Source organism: Sander vitreus, chromosome 5, assembly GCF_031162955.1.
Source record: "Sander vitreus isolate 19-12246 chromosome 5, sanVit1, whole genome shotgun sequence".
NCBI classification, from domain to species: Eukaryota; Metazoa; Chordata; class Actinopteri; order Perciformes; family Percidae; genus Sander; species Sander vitreus.
Window position 1 is genome coordinate 32254573 of NC_135859.1, and position 26702 is coordinate 32281274.

Sequence of the window (26702 nt, forward strand, 5' to 3'; positions counted from 1 at the left end):
CACAGGAGACGAAAAAGTTCAGAAAAGAAACAGTCAGCAGAAAGGAAAAAAAACTGAAAGAGATGGAGCTGGGAGGTGGTGTGTGGTGTGTTTTTTTTAAAAAGCTGATATAAAGAGCCATCAGTCTTCAGCTCCAAATGTTCCCATCAAGTAAACATCAATAAATATGTATGAAGGTAGAGGGGGGGGGGGGATGAGAGGGGGAGAGAAGCGTTAAGAAATCAAGTAGGGAAAGAAAAATACAGGCTCCTTTATTCACAGAGCAGCCATACTGGTTTAATGTCTAAAGACTGAAACCTGTCTCTTCAAAGATAATACAGATATGTGACTAATAAATTACAAACCTACATAGTGTTAGTATGGTTACAGCTTTAATGTTCAACCATCTAAAAGACCCCTTAAACTTCCTTAAGGTCCAGAACCACCTAAAGGAAATCTAGAAACAACACAGTGGCCACAAAAACACAGAAGGACCCTAAGAGTGTCCTCAATTCATGTTAGAACTAGGGCAGCACAATAGTGAAAACAAATGACATTACAATACTTTCTTTCCTGCAATATATTTTGCGATATTAAATAATAGCCTGACAGGGACTGTCCGAGATGGACAGAGAGGCCAGTTGGTTTTACTTTACTTGAGGTCAAGGGAATTATTCAAGACACCGTTAAAAAAGCATTTGACAGTGTAATCAAACTTTATGACATCTTTAAGACCAAGTCATAAAGATGTCAAGTCCAAGTTGTTTCACTTTACATGAGGTCAAGGAAAATATTCATGCCACAATTATAATGGTCGTGTCATGTCATGCTTATGCGCACCCCTTTAAATAAAGGGTTACACTTTACTTGAAGGTATCTACATAAGAGTGACATGACACCATCATGAACGTGTCATAAACATAAACAAGTCATAAACATTTATGACATAACGCTTCTTTTACTAAGTGTCATTCGGTTTTTGTCATGACAAGTTATGGTTATGGTTAGGGTTAAAGTTAGGGTTAGGGTTTATGTGTCATGACTGTGTCATGACAGTGTCACATGTTCATGACTGTGTCATGACAGTGTCACATGTTCATGACAGCGTTATGTCACTCTTATGTAGATACCTTCAAGTAAAGTGTTACCCTTTTAACTTTGCCTTTTTTACTCTTGAGCTGCTGTAACAAGTGAATTTCCCCGGTGTGGGATCAATAAAGTTCGTATCTTATCTAAACGGTGATGACAGCAAAAAAAAGTAACACCAGCAAAGCATGGCATACGAAGTTTCAGTGTTTCAAGGCAGGTCGGGTGGGTTACTGATATCGCCGCAGACCCCTGACGCGTGACAATGTGACTAATGTGACTATATATAAGTCCCTCCTCAGTGACCACAATAACCTTTTAACCACCACTAGAACCACCTACAGGACTCCCACACACTGGCCTATAGGACCTCTTTAGGGGCCAGCGGAACCACCTACAGGACCAAGAACCTCCTTAATTACCACTGTAACCACCTATAGGTTGTAGAAAACGTCCTCAATGACCACTATAACCACCTATAGGATGTAAGATGAGACAAGATAAGATTGCATTATCCCGAAGGAAATTTGTCTTGGACAAAAAGACAAAAACTGCTGTTTAAAGAATTCAACACAACATAGTGCATACATACATAAAGTACACAGACTGCTGCATCACTCTACATGGACATGCTCATGTTGCATGCAGAGACTGCCACTAGCCAACAAAATTGCACACTGCCCGTTGTACGACACATCATACTAGTAGTCATAATATGTGCCGTTAAGTGTAAGCCGCCTTATCAACATAAAATCCTGATGTATGTCTGATGCTCTGACTGACAACATGAGGTTTGAGTCAGATGAGCTTCAACTGTGAATTTAAATCACCAATATTCAGATGGAAGGTCTAGAAAATAGGCTGTCTGAAGCTACAGGAGGTGAGCTTGAATAAGGGGGCAGGACTTTGGGCAGAGTGATGCTGTGATGGGCATGCTGGTCTAATCCCAGTCCACATGAGTGTGAGGCACAGTGAGGCCTTGGAGCTCTAGGACTCAGGCCTGTTTGGCTTGTTCAGCTGAATTTTATCTGCTCCTCTGTCCCATAAAACCTTCCTATTGACAGGCAGCTCCACATCGACACTCCCTCCCCCCCTCCATATCCAGCCCACATTTTTCTTCCCTATGAGTATTAGTTTATTGAATAAGTGGCATCTGTTTTCCTGGCCCCGTCACCGTAAGGCGAGGTATTTCTCACTGACGCACAGCGTTGATTTATATGCTGCTCTGACTCTCCCTGCAAAAAATAAAGCTAAGCAAAAAATTTCCAATACATCCTCCGTCCCCCCGACACACATACACAAATACAAACACACACATCTCCTCTTCCTCCCTCCACACTGTATATAATTAGGTTGGCAGATGTTATACACACTCAGACACTTTGACACTCTCTTCACTCCTATCCACAAACTCCCACTTTCTGTCACACACAAACGGTGTGATGATGAGACAACCAAAGTAATAAATTACTAAACTAAATTTCTGGTTTGCCGACTTCCTCTTAAAAACTGCAACAACAGGTTTTAACTTGAATGCTGTGTTGCGTTCATCAAGTTAATGCAAAAACAAGTGTTTCTGGCTATATTACAAAAGACATACAAACACTGATGTTGTATCAGTGTCATTCTATTCCCCTCCCAAAAAGGAAATGAATGGAAAATTCAAAATGTATTCTTTTTTAAGCCATCAGAAGTTACAGGAAACAATCTTGAAACGAGCCAGTCTTGATTTGAAATAACGTATTTGGAAATCTCAGGACTGTAACAGCGGCTATCAAAGTTGGAGAGGTCATTCTCACACTCACACTGGAGAGGGCACTTCAGCATCTTGGTACACAACAATTCATGTAATCAATACAGTTTACTGTTCTTACACTTACAAATTCTGTTTTATATTGAATTGCTTGTGGTGGGAAGAGATGGATGAAAAACATCAGGACAACAATCTTCTAAGAAACTTTCTGGTAGTATTTGAGTATCAGGGAATGAGGAATTAGTAAACTATGTAATAGTAATAGTTTGTGACATTCCATGTAGTGGGTTTATCCAGCATTAACATTCATACAGAGATAACATTATCTCAAACTTTTAAATTAATAAAGACATTTGGACTCAGGACCAAACATCTTTATAGATGCCTGCTTACCTGTCTGGATTCTGTGGACAGACGTGCATCTGCAGCAGGATCCTCTGGGTGAAGGTTTTGAAGCACTGGCCACACTTCCACAGGTGCCAGTCGCTGAAGTCACTGCTTAGCTGGCTGGTGGAGGTCGGGCTCGCCAGGACTCGCTGGTTCTTTGAACCCAACTGGCTGAAACTGGAGTCTGACTGAATCCCAACCCCAACCTTGTCCAACAGGGAGAAATTCCTAGGGCAGGGAGAATGGGGGAAGACCATGGAGCGCATGAGGGTGGTGGAGGGAGTGGAAGAGGAAGAAGACGAGGGTTTTCCGTTTTTGCTGAAGGATTGGAGTGATTCCTGCCTAGTCATTGCTTCCATCACCGTGGTTGGGACGTTTACTGCAGACAAAAAAAAAGAAGACAGAAATGATTTAGTTATGCAGGTATTTGGTGGTTTCAAGAGAATGAGTTTTGAGACTTTCACAATAAAAGTCCCTTAAAGTTAAGGAAAACAAAATCACAGTGCTTTCTTACACTGCTTACAACTGATCTGTGGGTTATGCCAAACTACTATAATTACTAGCCACTAGTAACTAAGGCAGACTAGTTCACTTTCAACCAGGAACTCAAAACAGTTTACATCACCTGTGTGCAAGATCAGATCCTCTTATTAGCGCATTTCTAATTACTTGTGAATTCACCTTTACACCTTTATTTGAACTCATAATGTTTTCCTTTGAGGTAAAGGAAAGGTTAAGAACAAAAACAGGACACAATATTATGGGTCATCAGTCCTTTACCTGCCGCCCCAGGTGAAGCACACTGAACCCTTACATCTGTCCTGGACTCCACCAGTCTGAGGCTGAAGGCGAAGCTCTTTATTTATCACTAAATGCCTGTGGACGTATTCTGGACACATCCAACTGGGGGGAAGTCCATTGAGGCAGTCCCACAACATACTGGAGGGATTACATATCTGACATGGCTTTGGAGAGTCCAGGATCCCAAGGAGGAACTGGAGGACATGGCTGGGGACAAGGCCAGCTAGGCTAACTTGGCCTTCTGAAATCTTTAGAGCGACAGCACACTAAATGCTATAAATATACTTATAACTTGAGTTTTATCTATCATCCGGACAAATTCTCATGTGTGCCGTGTTGATGAATAAAATCAATTCAGATTTTTGCTGTTGTGACGGAAACAGAAAGCCAGCCACATTGTCCTAACTGAGGCCAGATCCGCCTGGCTAGCCCAGGGCAAACATGCAGCTCCTGGTTCCAGTGAATGGAATTATGGGTCTAGTTAGGCTGGTTGGAGTCTGTTCGTTAGTACAGTTACAGTGACATGATGTTCCTTCCTCTGACCGCAGAAATGTTTCTCAAACTATATCTGAGGGCCCAAACAGGGCATCCAGCCTGTTTCTGGTGGGTTACCACATGATGGCAGTCCTGGTGAGTTTTCATTTACTTGGATAATCCCACTACAACTGAGGCTCAGGAGGTAGAGCTACCACTATACTACAACGGGCATTTTTACAAATACTCCCACAACTAGTATGGCAAATGCTACTTCTACTGATTCTATAAGAACATTAAATTACAGTATTTCTTTACATTAAACTTCATCTGTATTTTATTTCAAATAGTTTTAATTATTATTATAAATTATAGTGCATTCATCCTTTGTGTAATGTATTATTAAAGATTTGTATGTGTTTTATGTTTTATATTAGGCACTTTGTGTCTGTTTTGATAAGAGCTTTGTATAAAAAAATCTGAACTTAGAAGCTGGCAAGATAGATGAATGAGGCAGATAAATTGGACAGCTTTACAGTAGGATACATATATAAGTGTTGCTGGTCAAGTACAATGGCATTAACAGGAAAAAACACATTACGTAAAAGTGTGTAAATTAGATTTCGGGTGAACCAGCTGGTGCCAGCTGTCCTCACTTGACCAAGAATTCAGCAATGTTCCTTTTCTGTGGTCTGACCAACTGACAGACCTGGACTCCATAACCCTTCATTATGTGTCACATTGAAATGACATTAAAAGGGCTTGTCTTACTTTAACTCACTGTGGATGGTTTTCTTTTCATTCTGTAAAACCAGTTTGTTTGGAAAAACTTGGCATGATCAACTGGCAGAAAATCCAATCAACTGACTTCCTCTCTCTGACACCAGAGAGTCATTTGTGCCAACAGTGTATGTGTCTTGAACCATGACAATGATTTTTCCCGAACACTAACTAAGTCATTTTATTTCCCTAAATTTAACAAGATATTAAAGATGGTGGCCGATGCAAATTACCAGTACTTATTTTGTTGTTTAGGTAGGAAGACATGTGGGAGTTAATTGTGAGGGGGTAGCATTAAAGAGTTATTGTATTTCTTCTTTTCTTTTTACCTCTGCCAAGGAGGTTATGTTTTCGGTTTAGTTTGTCTGTTTGTTGTTTTTTTTCTCGGTCAGCATGATTACGGGAAAAACTACTGGCCCGATTTTTATGAAACTTGATGGAAGGGTGTAGCATGGGCCAAGGATGAACTCATCACATTTTGGACCAGATCAAAATCACGGGACGGATGCAAGGATTATTTTGAAAATAAGTTCCAAATTGGTAAAATTCACACTGCATTAACATTGTGAAATAGGGCACGCCTTGGCGGAGGTCTGCGCTCTCCGAGTGCCCTTCCACTTTAGCCATGTTATACCAGTCCACCATCTCTTTGGGATCATTTTCCTTCTCAAGCATCCACAGTACATCTGAATCAGAGTCAGGTAAATTGCCAAGTAGGTTTTCACATACAAGGAATTTGCCTTGGCATTTTGGTGCATAACAATAAACATATTACGAGAAAATAAAGATAACATTCTACATTCAAATTCTAAATCAGCATCGTCTTTTTCTTTTGTTTAAAGCCCTTATTTCAGCACAGTTGCAGATAAAGATTAGGCTACCCTAATTAGTATTACTATTTGTAGAATTACATTCCAGTAGGATTGTTTCAGACTCATGAGATCCAAACATTTCCAATGACAAAATATTCAGCTTCAATCCATATTTGTTGGCGTTTAGCCTTTCAAAAACAAAACAACACAGGGAGGCACAGACCTGTATTAACCGAGTAGTCTAGCAGCAATCTAACAAAACCATAATTACATTTATATAACCAAATTAGGATTTTGTTTGAGGATATATTTTTTGTGACGTTCGTATGATGTTAATGTCATAAAATATGATGACAGACATTTTAAGCTTTATTCTAAACCCTTAATTGAAGCTTTCGAATGTAAAAAAAAGGCATTTGGTAGAGCCCTACAAGAAACATAAAATATAAAAAAAATGTTGTAAAAAATGTGTACAATACACTGGTTTTAAAATGAAAAGAACTGTACAGTTTCTGAACATATCACTAATCCAAGAGGATCATGTGTCTTTTTTCCTCCTCTCTGTAACATTGCTGTGCTGCCCCTCTGCAGTCAGGTCATCATAACCATTTTCCATCCTTCATCAGCTCACCTCTGTCATCAGGCCACCAGGCTCCATTGATCCTCTAATAACCTTATGAGGAGATAATTACACCATTTGTAAGTTGCCCGACGGCACTATTGACGCCTGCGTTACGTGCCGCTTAATTCATTTTGCTACAAACATCGCATATACAGAAAATGCAAGTCAATACAGTTTGGGCTGCGCATGAAATGCATCATCAAAATGGGAGAATTATGCAGATGCAGTTTGCAACACTGCAGAGTCTGTCTTTTCTTTCTTTATAAAGGGGTGTGTTCTCTTCCAGAGGGGCGAGACGTGAGTACAAACTGATTACAGATCTCAATGACGGAGCAGAGTGCAAAGTTTTAAAAGCAACTTAAAAGCAAAAGGAGGGAAGAATACAGGATAAGTATCACCTTCTGTCTCTGTATCAGTCTTCCTGTTCGATCTATCGGTTCTAGCCTCTTCCTTCTCTTTCTCTTCTTCATTATGAGAACCATATGACAAGCCCTCCCAGTCATCCTCTTTTTTAATTTTCTGTTCATATCTCGTACTCTTTGTCTTTCAGTTTGACAGTATGTACATTACATTCAACAGCATGCAGAAAAAAGTCGAACAGCTCCACAGAAAACAAAAAATGAATCCACAAAAATTTTTAGGAATGTGGGATGAAACCACAGACCCCCAAAAACATCTGTGCATCCAGACTGGAGAATATGAACAACAAGCTAGAATGCAAATTCTGAGCTTAACTTAAATGATCTTAATTAATTACGACGACAATGACTTAGGTATGTTACATAAAGAAAATGACCACAATCACTTTGTTTAGTAATCTATTATATATAGATATAATAGTATTTTTGTGCTGACAAAATTATATTGCATACTGAATATTGTTTTACCGAAGGCAGAATTTATTTAATATTTCTATTATTGTTAATATACCCCATGAACTTCTTTCTACTTTTCAGCTCAAAGCTCATTGGTTCCCATTGGACATACAGTATATTTTCAAAAACACCCCACAAATAAATAGTTTCATTTTTAAAAAGGCTCAGTAATTTCCTAAGATAGCTGGACACTGTAGATTTTAGCAAACATTACACATACAGGAGGAAATAGTGCACTTGTTGGGGACTATTTTCCGCTGGGGAATAATCCCCATTTGCTGCTTTGTTAGTATTTGGGGCAGCAAGGGGGTGTATGTTTACCCTGTAAGAGTGCTGGATTCTGGTGAAATCACATATCACACAAAAGTCCAACTTGTCAGGCTTCAAGTATTGCGTTTGTGTCTGAACTACTAAATTACCGAACCAATAAGCATCCGGTAAGGAGCTACTGTTAGGTACGGCCGTGGCTTACGGTAGGTGTGTGTGATGGCTGTGACTTTTCAATGCAATACTTGTCAGTAGATACACTAACTGTTGGTTTCACTCTGCACATGGGACTTTTAAATTATATATGTTTTGTCATATTGACGTTGATAAAATGTAACTAACTAAATGGGAGGAAGTTTGATTTTGACTCCAGAGACTCCCCTGTTGGTATCTTTGCTTCATCTAAGTGTCTATCTGTCATCCTCTCTTTACTGGTATGAAGTACAGTTCAGATTGTGTTGCCAAAGCTTTGTTAGCAATCAATAATGATAAGTTAACAGAGATAATAAAGTCTTATAACATCAATAGAGGCAATTATCATTGTGGTAATAATAATATGTCATATAAAGAAGAGATGTGAATATAAAGTACAAAGGAGTTTACTGCAGAGGTGGAGGGAATAGAAAACCTTCACTTTCTTCATTTCTTCTGTCTTACCTTTGCAAATCTTTTGACTGTATCTCTCTCAATTCTCTACTGAGCTCTTCATCCCTCTCTTTCTATTACCTTGAACCATACTCTTCTTCTCACCTCTATCTTCTCTTCACACATATTGTTGATTCTCTTTTTCTATCATCCTCTCCCCCCTCCCACCCCCCCTCCCTTTCTCCTCTACCATCCTCTCCTCTACTTCTACTGTTCCTCTTTTCTCCTACCCTTGCCTAAAAAATGTGTGTTACAGAGAAGGAGCAGATAAAAGAAGAGGAGAAGACGTAAGAGAAGCAGAGGAAGAAAAAGACAATGACAAGTCCCTGTGAAGTGATTTTTCCTTCTCCGTCGAGGCACATGTTGTTGTTGTTAGGCGGCGGCCGGGCTGTGGAGCGTCAAGCCGACAGGCTGTGATTGGATGGAACGTGCATGAGTAAACAACCACAGGGTGTGTGTGTGTGCTTGTATAGTGTGACGAGTGTGTGTTCGGAGGGTGTGTGTTTTCTTTGTTGTGTATTGCTGTGTATTTGTGTGTGAGTGATCATGTTTCTTGAGTGTGTGTGTGTGTGCTCAATTTTTGTACAACTATTATTTCTTTATCTTGGCTTACATTGTCACAAAACGGTTTTCATTGATACACTAATTTGTGGATTCTGACAGCTTACATATCCTTAACTGAAAGATTGCACATTGCAGTAACTAATTACAGAAGTTAGATACAGAGCTACAGGGAACTGTGGCTGTACTGGCGAGTTCCCAGTCTAAATGTGCTCCGCCGGCGCTCTCTGCAATAATAAAGGTCCAAACTTTAAATGTCTGTTCCACTGAGGACACAAAGTCACAGTCCTGCTGTCTCCAGTGCAGAGTTTTGACGTCACATTCATCCTTTGTGGGCAGCAGATAACGATGCCATGGAAAGCCCAATGCAGTTAGTAGCAAACTGTCTTTAATTCAGAGCAGAGTTGCTGTCTTTCAGTTTGTACAAAAGAAGCGTAATCTAATTTCACGTCATTTGGATGTGAACAAACTTTTTTCACTGCAGGGTGGAACAAAAGCAAATCCTGCTGTCTTTGTTTGCCCTCTGCCAGTGTGTATGTTGGTACACAATGTAGCTATGTGTTATGTACATCTGAGGACCAAATGTGTTCACATGGATAGAGACAATTTAATTAATCTGAAATCTTGAGTTTTTGCTCAAAAGCACAGGACTTTATATTTTATTTTATTTTTAGTTCAGATTTCTGTTCTGAAAATGTGTACAAATGCCTCATTTGCCTACTTATTTAAACATACAATTTCAGAAAACTTATAATACAAACAAATGCAGTGTCTTAATGTTAGTAATCAACTGGGTTTCTTGGTGATATCTTTGAGTGAAAATGTTTACCCTATTCACCGGGAGTGTCTTGCCTTCATGATTTTAGATCTCGGCACATTAAAGTCAAAGAAAACTTGACTATTGTCTCAAAGTTCCACTACTCACCCAAAGAGACAATGCAACACTGCAAGGAACTGTATTAAAACACTCACTCTCACTTCACTTTGGAAAACACCTATTTGTCTAACTTTGACTGCTAATGCCATTACTTTTACACAGGGAATCCTGTTATAAACTTAAGTGCTGAAGAAGTGGAGATTTTGCCCTGTTTGTGTCACTAGATGAAAAGTCAGAGGATCACCAAAGTCGTTGACCATGAACTGTCATTATTAGATTATTAGTTATTAGAAGATATTTTGCTTTTGGGCTAACATGTTGCACCATTGAACAGACATGACGATCATTTCATACAAACAGCTAATACGGTTTTAAAAAATGATATATTATTTTTGTTAAAATCAATAAAAAAGGAAGGAATATACACGCAAAACAGGTCCTCATAAACACAGTAATACAAATGTGTATATGTGACTGTGTAGAAGCTGCCACAGTCCTGTCATGATGAACGATGGCATGTAAAAGAGTCGTTCCATCTGTAAAACAAACCAGTTTGTGGCCAAACGTCTGTAATTTGCAATCAGCGCGATCTCATTTAACTGCGACTATGTGAAAGATGAGCTCCTAATTTAATTCATTTCAATTTGGATTCCACAGATTAAAACTCCTTATTCATGTTTTGTTTTTTTGCCTATAATTGTGTAAAAGAAAATGAAAAAAAGAAATGTCAAAGTTTGTTTTCCCCCTGCAGGGTAAAGTTACTCTGTCGAATCCACAGGAAAAAAAAAAAAAGAAAAAAAAAAAAGGAAAATATATAAACATGCTGACTGAGCAGAAAACTGGAGGGGATGTAAACTAAAATAAATTGATGACAGAGAAAAAGAGAGGATAGATGGGAGAGAGACAGAGGGAGAAGGGAAAGAGGTGGACACTGAGACTGAAGGTGGAGGAAGGAAGAAAGAGACAAAAGCCAGGAGAGACAGAAAGAAAGTAGAGAAAAAGAAAACAGCCAGCATTCTAATATGTAAACACACAATAGTTATGCTTTTTTAATGAGAATGGTGTGTGGAGGGCATGGACGTCACATCCTAGTTTGTCAAAAACATTTCAACCAGCTGAAATCACGAAAATGTCAACTTTGTTGCGACTTTCACCAAACAACCTTACTTCGTGCGTCATGCTCATCTGTTTAGCTTTTTAACCACAACGCTTACCATAAAACATTTTAAGTTTGTTTTACAAACAAAGAAAAGGAAATTAAGTCTGATTAGTGAGAACAGTGATTTATATAAAATGTTTTCCCCAACAGATGTTACAGGAAACTTTATGCATTCATTCATGGCGTCTGTTTTGTCAAAGAGCAACACATTTTCACTCCCAGTTCATCACATACGGCAGCTTGGTCATGACCCTTTTTGGCGTTTTTAAGGCTCTGGGTACCCCTTTGGTGTCATTTTTCAATATGCAGGGTATGGTTGGGTTTGTTACATAACTTCTGTCGGTTATGTACGTAACGTAAGTGTAAATAAGTCAACGTAGACTTCTGGTTGAAGAATCCTGGATAAAAGATTCAGAAATGTGTATATTTGTGTTTGCAGAGAAAGAAGATAAAACATTTTGATGGAAAATGTGTCTTTTCTTTAAAAAAAGTGTTAAAAACTAGTGTGGCTTAAAGAAGAGTTACCAGGGAGAGAGAGAGAGGCAGGTCGACACAAGGCCACAGAGTGCCTACATTTTAGCAAATAAAAGACTTCTTCCAGTCTTGTTTTGACTGGCTCAGTTTGTCAGACAAATAAATCAGAAAGTAGCAAGTTTGTAAAAAAAATAAAAAAATAAAAAAACCTGTTTTCACTACATTGTTTTAGTGGCAGGCCAAGAGCTTTCTTCCAGTCTAAAAGTTGAAATACTGTCGGTACTAAAATTAGAGTGACATCCAAAGAAAACTGCTGTTTTATTTCCTGCAGACAGAGCCGTCGCAGAGCCAAGGGGTTTGGCTTAAGTTTGGAGCATTTAGATTTACAGTCACATTTCATATGAAACATTTAGCTGATGATTGTATCATCATTATAGCGAGGCAGCTGAGGGAACCTAAACCTGTCTCCTTCTAGTTAGAGGATATTCAGCTAGTGTGAATATTTTACTTTCTTGCTTTAAGGACACTTCCTTGGACAAGGACAGCAGTAATCTGTTCTGGGAATCAAACTTGTGACCTGAAGCGTTTTGAAGAGACAATGTATTGTTACAACAGTAAATGTCTTTTTTTGTCTTAAAATCCAGGATTATTTCTAGAGATGTAATTTTAAAACTGAAGTTCATAAAACATACAGCAAGAATCCAACATAGAGGAGGCTGAGAGACAAAGATAAAAGAACAGTAAAAAGAAAGAAAGAAAGAAAGAAAGAAAGAAAGAAAGAAAGGCAAGTAGTGTTCTCTCACAGTTTTCGTCCTGAGCGATGCACTGCAGCGGGATGCCGAAGAAGGAAGTGTAGGAGTCATTGTACCAAACCAGCAGCTCTGTTCCTCTGGGGATATCCATACACGCTCTGTAGAAGATACAGGACCTGCAATAAAACACAGACACAATTTAATTGAAAAAGTGGCACACAAATAGGGTTTTAATCTTGTTAAAATCTTCTGGATATCATCAAAGTGCAGCATCCTGAAAATAATCTGAAAAGAAAACCAAATATCAAGTCATTTCAGTGTGAAGATGTAGAACAGGAGTGATGGGGGTCCAGTTTAGAGTCTAAGGGCCCTCTCTTGCACCCGGCGCAGCACAAAGCCCGACGCCAGTGTCTTTGCTAGTTTAAGACCGATGCAGTTGTCAGTTTCCTGTCCAGTGCCCACGTCGTTTAAATAGCAAATGCACCTGCACCTATCTTTGCGCCCATGGGCGTGCTGGTTTTACAGGGAGGTGTGTTCAGGTGCATTCTGGGTGTATTGCTATCTTTAAGCAGCGGGAAGTGATCGCGCCAGTGACCAACAAAAAAATGGTCTAAAGTCAATAGCGCAGCATTTAATTGTTATTTTGACAGCAAATTAGTAAAATGTGCCTAGGCTTATGCACAGCGTGCACTATGCTTGTTACACACACACAGGGAAACACAGCAGCACACAAACATGCAAAAGATTACAAATAAAAATATTACGGTGCAAATCTGCCATCATAATAGCAATGCACCAAGGTACAAACACACCTGGCTTTTAAAGGGAATGGGAGATGACACTCTGATTGGTTTATTGCATGTTAGGCCCAAAACACACCTATGAATTATTTAAGACACTAAGTATAACTCTTTTGAAACATGCGCCCGGCGCACGGACCCTTTTTTCGCCGTCAAACTAGCAAAAGTGGATTTGGGCACACCTTAAACGCACCTGCGCCATGTGCTTCACGCCGTGTGCGTACATCGTTAAAATAGGGCCCAGTATGTGTTGCTTAACTCTTCAGGAATCCAGAAAATAAGATGCTCCCTTCACTTTCACTTTACATTCAAAGAGCATGAGTATGTCACTACAGTTCTTTGAATTCCAGATTATCAAAAGAGATAGTAGGTAAAAACTAAGGGTGCACGATATATCGACTCAATATCGTTATCGCAATATCAAGTTGTGTGATATTATACCGAAAGTCTTGCGATAATTACACGATATTTTGTTTGCGTTGCATCCCGCCCGACATGTACCCAAAGAGTATAGAAGCAACAAGAGGCCCCCGACTCATTTCCTGGTTCTCCTTCTCCATAAACAACATGAAATCAAGGAGAGGGTTAACTTTTCCTGCTCCAGATTTCCCACCGTGGTCAGAAAGAACAGGGGAGACACTTTGCTTCTCTCACTACGACTCTAGAGTCGCTACTCACTCCGAAGAAAATTGCCGTCACTCTCTCACTTCTTCCTCGCTCTACCACACACACACATGCCGGCTCGACCATGGGCTCGACGCACACACCAGAGCACGTATAAACATCAGTTGCGTGGAGCCTCCGCAGAACCATAAAACAAAGCGAAAGAAAAGAAAGGACCTAAAGAGAGAACGAAGAGTGGAGCAAAAAGAACACAAAAGTAAGAAAATGAGTGTTGCTCTGGGAGACGACGAAATAACAGAGATTGAAAGGAAACTTTAGAGGCAAAAAGTAACCTACAGTCACATTAGCTACAAAAGAGAGAGACATGCACTCGCTTGTGGGCGCTCCTGGGCGTGCCAAGCCTACACCTGGTTGCTTGGCAACAGTAAACAGAAATTCTCCGGTGCTACCTTAAGTCACGTATTAAAAGTTACTTCAGAGGTATTGTTAAGTCACAAGAACGATGTTTTTGGATTTAAAAGTATTTATTTCTCGATAAAAGTAACACAATATATGAGATTAAATGCCAAACATATCAGATATATACATAAATACGATGTCCTGAAGCGTTTTCCGCCATCTTGAATTATTTTCTTTGACTCTTTTCTGAACTTTTCTTTTCATTATCAATATCGCAATATCACATATTTTCAATATCGTGCAACCCTAGTAAAAACCTAGATTTTGTCAGAAAAAAAGTTAAACGGACCTGCAGACGGGATAGTGTTACTGGTCAGTGACTCTGTCCAGGTCTGATTTTGGAAATGTTTCCCATCTGATAACAGCTAGATTTCATAGCTGACCAAACCCAAATGATTTATGGGTAATACCTGGTGTCTCTCACTCTGTTCGGACCAACTAATGGCAGTGATGTTGTTCAAACACACAGTCAGTGAGCTGGCTGGTTAGGGTTCCACCCAAAAACATCATTCCAACAACATGAACAAACTCCGCGTTCAAAACCACAATTTCATATCCAGCCCAGACTATTTTAAAACTATTTCCCATGTTTTTTTTCTCCCACCAAGGTGGTAGGGTGTCAGACAGACCAGAGTGCAACTGAGAGGTCACTGGTTCAACTCCCAAACGACTCCCATGTTTTCCTGCCAAAGTGCCTTCAATCCAGAAGACTAATTACTTTTTGCAAACAGCTTGAGACAACCACTTAAAGTGAAAATAAATTATATTCAATCCAAAACCATAACTGTTTTTTAATATCCAGTTAATTCAAAGCACATTGAGTTTCCCTAATGTGAGAAACGTTCAACTAATGAAGTTTGACTTGACGTCACTAAAACGCCTCTTGATGCAGTCAAAACCCCATTTAACCATCGGACTGTTAAAATTTGTCCAAAAGCAGCTCAGTCAAGAAATGCACAAATATAAACAACCACACTGGAGATTATTTTTTTTTTTAACATTAAGCCCATTACTTAAAAATCATACTGACATTACTGCTGATCATTTTCTAAATCAAATTATTTAAGATTGGATATATATATATATATATATATATATATATATATATATATATATCAGCCTTTACGGTTTGCCTAGTCACATAAGGTTTAGTTTTTGCTGAGGATGTTCACTCGTCTTGATGTACGGAAAGTGGGGATCACAGGTGTGCAGGTATACCAGTTCTACTGTGTACGGAGGGGAATCATACTGGTGGTGACAGTACCAGCAACAGCAACATGCAGTCAGACTTACAGAACTTGTATCACCTAGGGCTACTCGATTATGGAAAATAAATCATAATTAAAATGATTTTGGTCAATATTGAAATCATGATTATTTAACACAATTACTTATTGACCTGTGGAATTTAAAAAAAACAGTAAAACTGTTTAAAAAAATTGACAGTGAAAACACCAAGAACTGTGAAATTTCCTGTTTGAACTTTTCCATTAAGAACACAAGACAAAATAAGAGTTAACTTGCAAAACGTAACGTGTAAAATAATCATTTTTCTCGATTACTCGGTTTTTGTGATCACTAAGAGCCGGAATCATAATCACGATTAAAAATTTGATTAATTGCACAGCCCTATCATCACCCAACAAGAAGAGGACAACTAGACCAACACTACATTTGTTGCATGGTAGTAATGCATCGTAGTGCAGAGCAGCAGTTTAGATTCTTTGTTCCAAAGTCCTTAAGTATTATGCTCTCTGCAAATTTAAAAACAAAAAAAAATACTTTGACCGTTAACAAGGACAACAAATCCGAGCATTGATTAAAACATGAACGGATGCTGACAGACACTACACTTTTTTTTACAGACACACGTTTTTTTAGTTGCATTATACATGAATGTTTTTGCAAAGTCCAACAAGGTAACAGTGTATAAATCCAAAGCAAAAACATGTTGTGAAGTAATTTAATAGTATTTCAGCTACGTTTAATGAAAACCGCGACAATACCGTTTATAGTATACAGTATTAGTTTTGGCCACAATAATTGTAGTGTGAAAATTGAATACCGGCACTAACTTACAATTGTGGAATCATGCATTTTTCCTGGTAATAAGAGTGAGTGAAAGTACTGATAAAGATCAGAAATATTTGAGGAGAGCAGTTAGTACAGCCAGACAAGTCGAACTGAGCCTGCTGAAGATCTGTGTTTAAGAGAGAGAGAGAGTGTGTGTGTGTGTGTGTGTGTGTGTGTGTGTGTGTGTGTGTGTGTGTTTTATTAATTCTTTCCACACCAGGGGAGCGGTGGGGTGGGGCTGGATCCATGTGAAAACACAGCCAGGAGGGACCAGGCTATAAATCAAACATACCCCAATGACCTCCCAGGATAAAAAGAGAAAATATGAGTCCACAAACATGCGGCGGCTTGTATGCATTTAAAACAAATGTATGTGTTTAATACACACACGCTGCTACATTCAGGCGGGGATGTGTTATAAATCAAACACATCCAACAGGCTCTCAGGTATGAAAAATAAAGACCCCTGCTGCGTTACAGCAGCATGGTTGAGTTTAAAATTGTTCGTCTGGCAGATCAGTGGGACGCAGTATCGTCAGCTCTCTGATCTTTCTTCGGTTCTCTGTTTTCATACAAAGCAAAAAAAAGCTTTATGATCAGCTTTTAAATAATAACATACATACCAACGGTGTGAGGTAATAACTCAAGGTGTAATAATGTGTCTACATGCGTCCAAACATGTTTATCTAAAACATTCATGCTGACAAAGTGTCACAAAGCCAGTCCACAATTTCAGTGTGGTCTGGCCCAACTCAGCGGCCATTTTCTGGGTTTTGGAATGTCTACGACCAAAATGACGTTACAAGCAATATAAACCACTACCAACATTTAATAGAAGAAACACATCTCCTTCAGTCCATTCTTCAGTTTCAAACTGATCTTTGAAGTTTTTCACCAACGTTGCTTTTTGGACAAATTGACCCTTCGCTAAGCCACGCCCTCCTTAGTTACTGTTGCTACGCCTGTCAAGCTTTCGTGTCTGGCACGTCCATTACAGTATGTATGCACCAGTGTCAGACATTCCCAAGGAGATAATTAGTAATTTTTGGTGAACAGGTGAAATATCTGAGAGAGCAAGACAAAAAGGACTGCAGTATGCATTTGAGGGATATATCCACGACCGATGAGAGAATAATTTCATCAAAATGAAGCTAAAACCTATAGGTCAATGCAATAATGTGAGCCGCCTCATACGCTAACCATTCAAATGGGAAACACACAAATTGAGGAACAGCTATGTTCATGCACAGCAGGGTAAGTGACATTTGAAAATAATCTAATAATTATAATACTTATAAATCAAACAGATTCTTAGACATTAGCTTGAACACTTTGCAATGATAACATTCTCCTGCTTATATTTTTAGCGATTAACAAATGCTGAAATATATTTTAAAGTATATCAGTGAGCCTCCGTCTTGCCTTTAATCATCTTAAGGACGGGTTAATAACAGATGTGTACCCACTCGCTCGCTCTCTGGGACATGTTTTCATGCTAATCAAATGTGTTTGGAGCTTGAAACAAGCTAGCGTGGACCGCTGATTAGCTTACAACGCTAGCTAGTATTCGGGGAAGAAAGACAGTAACTCCCAAGATGGCGGCCACCTGTAAACGAGAACGCGACTGTCTTTATAATCTTTTTAATAAACTGTCTGTACACTTACAAAGTTCTCAATGCTTCGGTTAACATTTAGGGACTCACATTATGCTACCGTTGAAGTGTGGTGATATTTTGAGCCTTTTTAGTGGTATAAATAGCGATTTGTTTTTACTTTCCCTGTGCCCTGAATACTAGCGTTGTAAGCTAATCAGCGGTCCGCGCTAGCTTGAAAACATGTCCCAGAGAGTGACAGAGTGGGTACACATCTGTTATTTAACCCCTAGGATCGTTTTGCGCCGGAATTGTCTTTATTTTACGTTCAAATATATGCATTATGAACAAAGAACCGTCATTATTTCCAAGCAATGCTGTGCTGAGCTAACATTAGCGTGTTCTTGCCTTGGAGCAAACGTATGTGTTTTTGTTATTACTGTCGACATTTACCTAGTTGTGAATGGGGCCTCCCACGCTGCTTGATCCACGCCCAGCCTTTCTCCCCTTGGGTTTTAGGTTTCGGGAAGGGAAAAATTCCACCACCCCGTCCAAACTTTTAGGATACCGGGTATCGGATTTGCACAACGCTTCGGCGTACGGTGTTTCCCTCACTCGAAAGCTTGACAGACCTCTCACGCCTAGTTACGGTTGCTAAGCCACGACTGGCCTGTGGCGATTTTCGGGCGTGGCTTAGCGAAGGGTCAATTTAAAAACATTTCTAGCCCAAAGGAGAAGGAAAATAAACCATAATACAATAAAGCTACAGAAAAGGTTGGAGTTTAAAAGGGTACCTGTCACTTCTGTGAACGGGAAACTTGATGTTCATTATCTGTACTGATAAAGGAAGTAGAAGTTCAGAATTTCTTTGTTTTTCTTAAGTCTAAAGACTAATCAGTTGCACTTCAACTGAAGAGGTAACAACCTGACCCTCTTTGAAAGGGGCAGGACATTTATGTTCATCAACACTTTCCTGGGGCTACATCCTTGTATGAACAAGTTTTACCAGTTTTTCTAAGCCTTGATCGGAAATCACGTACAGTCATACACCTGTTACTGTCTTCAGGGAAATTCCAAATTCCACACTTTGCAGGTACAACTTTGTAGCACAACTACTCTCCAAGTAACTTGACATTTTAGCATCAAAAACCTGATCCTGGTTAAAACACTAAAAGCTTTTAGTCATTGTTTTGTTGTAAATTTAAGCCAAACCCCACCACAGTTGACACTACATCTAATGTTCTATCTAGAATAAGCTGTGCCTGCCAAACACTAGGGCGGTTTCATTTTTTTCATACTTGTCATTGACAACATCATGTTTTCAGCCTCCATTGGTTCTTGGGTTTGTGGGCCCTGCCCATTTATAGTTGTCACACCTAAATCTGCTCGCAAAAAAAGATTTGAGTATAGAGTGGCACAGCAAGAATTGTAACTAGTTAGTGGATTAAACAGATAATAAATGTAATAGATTCATAGATTCATTAATCAACAAAAAGTTTATTGATAATTATCAGGTGTTGACTGTTCAGAATGGTCTGGCCTGATCTGTTGGACCAAAAATATGATTCAACTGCAATACAAGATACAACTTCAGGTAAGTGCAGTAGTTTTGACTGAAAGATTTTATTATTGTAAAGTTGGCCTTAGCTATGAAAACTAAAACAAATTATTTTTTCTGTTTCAGAATTCAGCTCAAATGATTTAAATTTGATATTATTTAATTATTTTAATTATGTATTATGTAATTATGTATTATGGCACAAAGGTATTTATATCTGTATGTCTACAGCATATTTAGTATATTTAAGGCACTTTCATGTATTCAGATGTGTTAAACTTAAGCCACCTAAAATCAACTCACTGTGTTAAAGGCTGTAAGTGACTTACTTATTAGACTTAGTCTAATATTCTTTTTATGTATTTTTATGGTTACTTTTGGCTACTTAAATAGTACAGTATTATATATAAATATCTCATAGTATACACTATATTTTAAATGCACTTTATATACTTGTCAAAATTCAAAATCAAATTTTTTTATATTTTCTATGAAATACTTGCCAAGTCACCTAACAACAACCCCATTATTTGCGTGTGGATATAATTGTAAAACAACGCTAGCAACATGGTTGACTGATTGTGAATTATCCAGAGTATCCAAACCATTGTTTTTGGAAAGTACAGACTTATGGGGTTTATTTACTTTATCGTTTTATCAAACCAACAGGTACCAAGTTTAACTACTGAGGTGGAATTTACCTAACACAAAATGGCATCCGGTAAGTCAAGCAAGGCTTCATATCATAATATTTGCAGTCAGTTCGGAGAAAAACTTAAATGAAATGCAAGACAAGATCAGAAATAAAGTCACATGACACAAAAGAATGAAGGTAGTGGGCCAAATTTATTATAAGACAGTTGCGGGATGAGAGAAAGTTGAAAACCTTAAAGTTACTATGTATAACATTTTAATGTGATAATATCATCTTTCAAATTATTCTGAAGGCGTAAAACTTTGCTTGTAGAAAATGTAAACTGTCCTAGTCTAAACTGGTGCAGTCTATGTGCTGCATTGTTCATCTCAGTGTCCTTGCGTCGAATGTGTGGGTGTCAATGTCATTCTTGATACTACCACAATGCAATTCTTAATACTGCCACCAAATGGCTGCAAAATAAGGACTGTTGAAATCCTACACAATTCATTTTTTCATATATACTTTTTTTTTTGACGTCAAACAGTGTTTGAGATTTTTTTTTTGGGGCTTTTCCCTTTATTGACAGTGGATAGACCAGAAAGGGGGAGAGAGATGGGGGATGACACACAGCAAAGGGCAGCAGGTCGGATTTGAACTCTGCACCGCTGCAAACGCTCTTACTGGGTGAGCTAGAGGCCGCCCCGAAAATTTGAGATTTACCCAACTGACAATTAGGGCCTTTTGTTTACCCACAGATTGGCTAAGGAGGTCACCTTAAATAGGACCTCCTTGTACTCAAGCCAAAGTGGCCTTAGTATTCATGTTTCCCGCGACAACAAACATGGAGAAAAGTCAAGTGAAGAAAATGGTCAGTGTAGTAACAAGTAGTATTAATTGTAATGTCACTCATCTGGCGATAGCAGTGAAAAGAGTGTGTGGATGAAGCATTAACTTGTTAAATTTGACTAATCAAGCGCTTGGTTCTGTATGCCTCGTAACGTTACTACTCCACTGCATTTTCAGCCGTTGCTGGAAAATCTCACCTTCGCGACTTACATTTGTCAGTTTAAATGGAAGTTAGTCCGTTGCATGGCATCGTCACAAATAAAAATGGCTGCCACCCCGACCATTCTACTACGCTGATTTGAACGGGTATATCCTTTGTATCCATTTTATTTCTATGGCTGTAACATATTGTACTATGAATATGTACTAAAACCTGCACTTAAGAATTAATCAATAGTTTCAATATTGACACCGACTCAAATGGATCTTTGTAATTTAAAAGGGGTGAATGTTGCAATTGTGAGTGTTGCAATTAAAGTATTATAATGAGTATTGCGACTTTACAGAACAAACTCTGTTTCCAGAAGCAGCAGGCAGCTGTTTTCAGCAAACACTCACTGTACACTACCTGCTCAGCATCAAACAGCAGTCAAAGTCAGTGACAAGTTAATAAAGTAAGCTAATAGTCAAGAGTTCTGATGTAGCCAGGTTGATCTTATTAACATAAAATAGACTAAAATGTCATACAATCTCAAGGGCAGCAGGTAGAGATTTCTGAATTTTGGACAAATGGCACAACATTATCTGATAAGGACATTTAATTAAATATCCATCCATCCATCTTCATCCGCTTATACTATATTAATTAAAATTAGTTCTAAAATTCATACGCTTAACTTCATCATGACTTAATATAACTTATGTAAGTAGCTCAGGGGATAGAACAAAGGGAGCAACCTTGGTGGGTTCCTCTCTCCGATTAATAACACGTAATGCTTTTGTTCTCATTGTTTTACAGCATCTGAACTCAGGGTTGTGATGTTTGGAAAAAGCCAGAATGAAAAGACGACACTAACTAACTTACTCACTGGAAAACAAGATTGTTCTCATCCAAGAATGCTTGCACAATTTGCACATTTGCAAAGAAAACCCTTCACAATAGTTAAAACACCAGACGTCTTCAGTCTGCCTGTGCAAAGAGTGAAACACGAGATGAAGATGTGTGTGGCTCAATGTCCTCCTGGACCAAATGTTCTGCTGCTGTTAGTGAATCCTTGTGATTTCAATGAAAAAGACAGACAAAACATTAAGACAATCATAAACTTCTTTGGACAAGCTGCTTTTAAATCCTCAATGGTCATCATAACACGAAATGATAGGGTTGGGAATTCCTCAGTTTATCAACTAATTCAAGACTGCAGACAAAGGCAGCATAAAATGAACTTTGATGAACAAGATTTTCCTGACAATGATTTTCAAGAGTTGACTGAGAAAATGGAGAACATAGTGGGTGAAAACAGGGGACAATATTTGACCTTCACTGAAGAGACTGATTGCAACGGTGGACCTGAATATGCAAAACCCACTCTTAAAAGATGTGGATCAGAAGCTTATCAATATCAAGGATTTCACAGGATGGTGCCGGGTACAGCATCTCTCAGGGTGAATAAAGAGCCTCCCAAGATAGTGCCGAGAAGAAAGTCTCCCAGGATAGTGCCGGAAAGAGAGTTTCCCGGTACAGTGATGAGTAGAGAGTCTCCAAGGATGGCGCAGATTAGAGAGTCTCCAATGATGGTGCAGAGCAGAGAGTGTCTCAGGATGGTGCTGATTGGAAAGACTGGTTGTGGAAAGAGTGCCACTGGAAACACCATTTTGGGCAAAGAATGCTTCAAATCTAAATCCAGCCCAAAGTCAGTGACCGAGTTTTGCAGGACAGAAACAGGAGAGATTGATGGGCAGCCTATCGTCATAGTAGACACCCCTGGCTTGTTCGACACGACTCTGACCAATGATAAAGTTCAACAGGAGCTTGTGAAATGTGTCAGCTTGTTGGCTCCAGGACCTCATGTGTTCTTACTGGTCCTGCCGATCGGTCGCTTTACACGAGAGGAAGAACAAACTGTGGAACTGATCAGGGACTTTTTTGGCAAGAAGTCAGAAGACTTCATCATTGTCGTATTCACCAGAGGAGATGATCTTAAAAACCAAACGATTGAGAGTTACATAGAAGAGGACACTGATGACTCCTTAAAAAATCTGATGACTGAATGTGGAGGAAGATACCATGTCTTCAATAACAATGATCAGGAGAATCGTTCTCAAGTTAGCCAGCTGTTGACCAAGGTTGAGGCAATGGTGAAGGAAAATGGCGGTGGCTACTACACCTCAGATTGGTTTCAAGCAGCTGAGGCAGCCATACAAAAAGAAAAAGAGTTCATGATGGTGAAGGAACAAGAGCTACAGAGGAACCAGAGGGATCTTGAAAGAAAACATCAAGAAGAAATGCGAGCAAAGGAAAGAGAAATGGCAGAGCTAACATCTAAACTTGATCAAGGCAGAGAGGAGAGAGCCAACAGAAAGGAGGAATACACCAAGACGCAGCAAGAGGAGAGGAAGAGAAGAAGAGAAAAGAGACAAGAGGAGGAAAGAAACAAGAAAAGGCAGGATGAATTCCAACGACACAAGTGGGAACAAAAACTAGAAGTTTTGGAGGAAAATCTCAAATATGTATCAGAAAGAAGCGAGGTCACTGACTGGGTGTTAATATTGAAGGCTAGAGAAGACATAAGAAAAGAACGAGAGGCTTGGGAGCAGGAAAGAAAGGAATGGTGGAACATACGATATCAAGAACATCAACAGGAACGAGAGGAGCAGCAAAAACGACTTGAAAAGCTCAGAAAAGAGCAGGAATTTGAAAGATACGAAAACAAAAGAAAAGAAAAAGAAGAGAGGATCAAAAGAGAATATGAGGAAGAAGATCTCTATCAGAACATTGCTGAAATAAGGAGGAAACATGAAGAGGAGATCAGAAAGCAAGCTGAACAATGCCATGAATTCAGACACATGTATACAAAGGAAGTTTTAGCTGAGATGGAAAAGTATGGAAAGGAGATGGAGGATCTGAAGCAGATGCAACAAAACCAAAATGCCTCAGTGATAAAACAGTTGTGCAGACACAAAGTATACCAGAAAGACTTCAATAAATTGAAGAAAAACCAAGAACAAGAAATGAATGAGCTGAAATTGACACTTTTAACCCTTGAGAAACAAAATCAGAGCAATGAAATCCATGAGCTAGAGAAAATGCATGAGGAGGAAATACATAAGTGGATAGAGGAACATGTGAAGAAAGCCAGCAAAAGCAATGCTTGTCGCATTTTATGAGATGTTTTGTTTTTTTCTCACAGCGGCACAGTTTCACCTACAAAATTGTGAGCTTTCGATTGGAGACTTTAAATATTTTGTGAGATTTTTCTCATGTTGACTGGTGTATATAGTTAGCGTATACAGTTGTTCAGGTACCATTAGTATATTCAACCAATGTCTGACATTAAAATAACAATATGATAAATTATGTTGTATAGTTGTTTAAGTGCAAATGTCTGTGAACAGATAACAATTGTAGTAGCCAGTGCACTGCAGCACATCATTTGTTTAACTTAAGTTAACTTAAAGAGCTGATTAAGTTTAAATGTATGCATGTTCAATAGCTGTAAAGTTAAGTGTATCTGTGTAACAGACTGCATGTTAGTAAACATGTATTATCAGCTGCTGCCTGTATTGTCATTTAATATGACTTTGTCTTTTTGCACAAGTTAACAACTAACAAACTATTTTACTTTAAGACAGGTAAAAGATATTACAGCAAATGTTAAGACTAAACTAGTGAAACCTCACAAATAAATGAATGTGGAAAAGATAATTACATATCTGTTTTTGTTTTACAAGGAATGTCTATTTCACAAAGTGTATATAAGAGATGAATAAAATGTTTAAATGGTTGCACTTTGTTTTCCTCGTAGAGCTATATGTTTAAATTGATACGCATGTTCTACTGTGGCAATGTTGGGAGCCTTCGATCCACTGAAACAATAGTCTGCAACGTGAAAATATTTTTCAGATTCAATGATTGATGTTTTAAACCATATTTAACATTTATTTCTAATTATATATACAGAGGGTAATGAATATCTACTTGTGCATTATTTAACAACAACATAATCTTTGCTGTCACTGTAGACTTTACTATAAAGTGTCAGATTTCATCTTTGTGTGATCGGGCTGGACATCTGAACATCCTGCTGTGGATAAGTTTAACCCGTTTCCTTATTTACAGTTAACACTGTACAGCACAGCAGACTTTGCTTAGTTGCAACCTTTTGTCTTGCGATTGTAGTTTCTACACTATTGTACTTTCATATTAAAGATTAAAGATCCGTCCGTAACAACGGAGGGGGTAAAAACTTATTTGGGTCTAATATAGCATTATATGCAGTTTCTCGTTACAGCATAATTTAGATAGGCCTAAATGGTGTATAATTAGGGTACACCTGTCTAATACAGACCACATTATTTATAGGTGTTTGTGTCATTGCAGTGTGGTTTAATAGATGAACGGTGTCTCCATTGCACTTAAGGTTAACTTACATGGTAAAACTACATAACCTTAACGAAAATAAGAGTACTTACAGTGTGCTCCTTTTATTTACATTCATTTACCTCACTGTATTTACCTTACTTTTTAGGTCAAACCAGACCTTTTTTATTGATTTTTTGGCATTTTAGGCCTTTATATGATAGGACAGTTTAGACATGAAAGGGGAGAGAGAGGGGGAATGACATGCAGCAAAGGGCCGCAGGTCGGAGTTGAACCTGCAGCAGCTGCACCAAGGACTAAGCCTCTGTACATGTGGCGCACGCCCTACCAGGCGCCCAAATCAGACCTTCCTAACAGGCTCCCAAGGAGAGCATCTTGCTGCCTGCCTGACGGTCTCCATGATAGGGTCGAGCCCAGAGGAATTTAACTACAAGAGGGCATTAGAACTGTTCTTCTCAAAGCCCATGAACAATAAATGTCCAAATTCAGGGTGCACAGTTTGTCAATAGGGATGTAGGAAGAGTTACAGTAGAATATATAATTATTGAGTTGATCAATAACCTGTCCAAACCTGTAATAAATAGAAAATAAAGCAGTTCGACACAGGTAACCACTTTTGCTTAAATTAATTTGATGACTCAAATGTATGCTCTAGTGGATTTTGTGTTTTGACCATTTGTAAATTAAAACCTGTCTCATTTACCATTCTTTGTGGGTGTGACTTTTTTGCAATGTCATCACCATTCATTTCTTAACATGTGTTAATGATTAAATTGCTTATAAGAACACAGCATTGTTCAAAAGAACACAGATTGTTCATAGATATATTTGCCTTTTAATTTCGCTCTCAAAGTGCACCAGATTGATGCATTTAACTTTAAAATGTACACATTGTTCTTCCTTGGATTAAGCGTTAGCTAAAGAAAATGTAATGTAACAAGTTTTGCCAGTTTTTCTAAGCCTTGATCGGAAATCACTTGTTATCAGACACCTGTTACCGTCTTCAGGGGAATTCAGAATTTTGCAGGTTGGGTTTTTTTTCTCTGGTCATGCACTTTGAAGCACAACTGCTCTCTGTCACTTGATCTTATAGCATCAAAAACCTGATCCTAGTAAAAGCACTAGATGTTTAAATCTTGCAGAGTGAAGTTATAGTCAAGATTGTTTTGTTTCCACATTTAAGCCAAAACCGACCACAGTTGACACTGGATCTAATGATTTATTTAGAACTAGCCTAACTAACTAAAGTCATGAGCACTTAATTTGTCTGCC

General features: G+C 38.7%; 2 protein-coding genes across 3 annotated transcripts in view; one reads left to right on the top strand and one right to left on the bottom strand.

The window, feature by feature from the left end:
- Positions 1 to 26702, bottom strand: part of prdm6 (PR domain containing 6) — a 109292-nt gene that overhangs the window by 19866 nt on the left and 62724 nt on the right. The window contains exons 5-6 of the mRNA XM_078251516.1: positions 12356 to 12480; positions 3212 to 3584 (exon numbers count right to left, since the gene is read on the bottom strand). Coding sequence (XP_078107642.1) covers positions 3212 to 3584; positions 12356 to 12480 — 498 coding nt within the window. The remainder of the gene's footprint in view (positions 1 to 3211; positions 3585 to 12355; positions 12481 to 26702) is intronic.
- Positions 19215 to 24835, top strand: LOC144518678 (uncharacterized). 2 transcript variants are annotated; one of them, XM_078251515.1, is made up of 3 exons: positions 19216 to 19446; positions 20080 to 20131; positions 21852 to 24835. In XM_078251515.1, the coding sequence occupies exons 2-3, from the start codon at positions 20122 to 20124 to the stop codon at positions 24215 to 24217; spliced, it is 2376 nt and encodes a 791-aa protein (XP_078107641.1). In that variant the 5' UTR covers positions 19216 to 19446; positions 20080 to 20121; the 3' UTR covers positions 24218 to 24835. The 2 variants fall into 2 exon arrangements, with proteins under 2 accessions (XP_078107640.1, XP_078107641.1); XM_078251514.1 differs by lacking the exon at positions 20080 to 20131 and having other exon boundaries at positions 19215 to 19446.

What these genes read in the sequence shown, in the direction of transcription:
- LOC144518678 (XM_078251514.1), top strand. Translation starts at nt 19,383, where the DNA reads ATGGTCTGGCCTGATCTGTTGGACCAAAAATATGATTCAACTGCAATA. An exon ending in AATACAAGATACAACTTCAG is followed by an intron (nt 19,447 to 21,851) that starts GTAAGTGCAGTA and finishes ATTGTTTTACAG; the next exon opens with CATCTGAACTCAGGGTTGTG.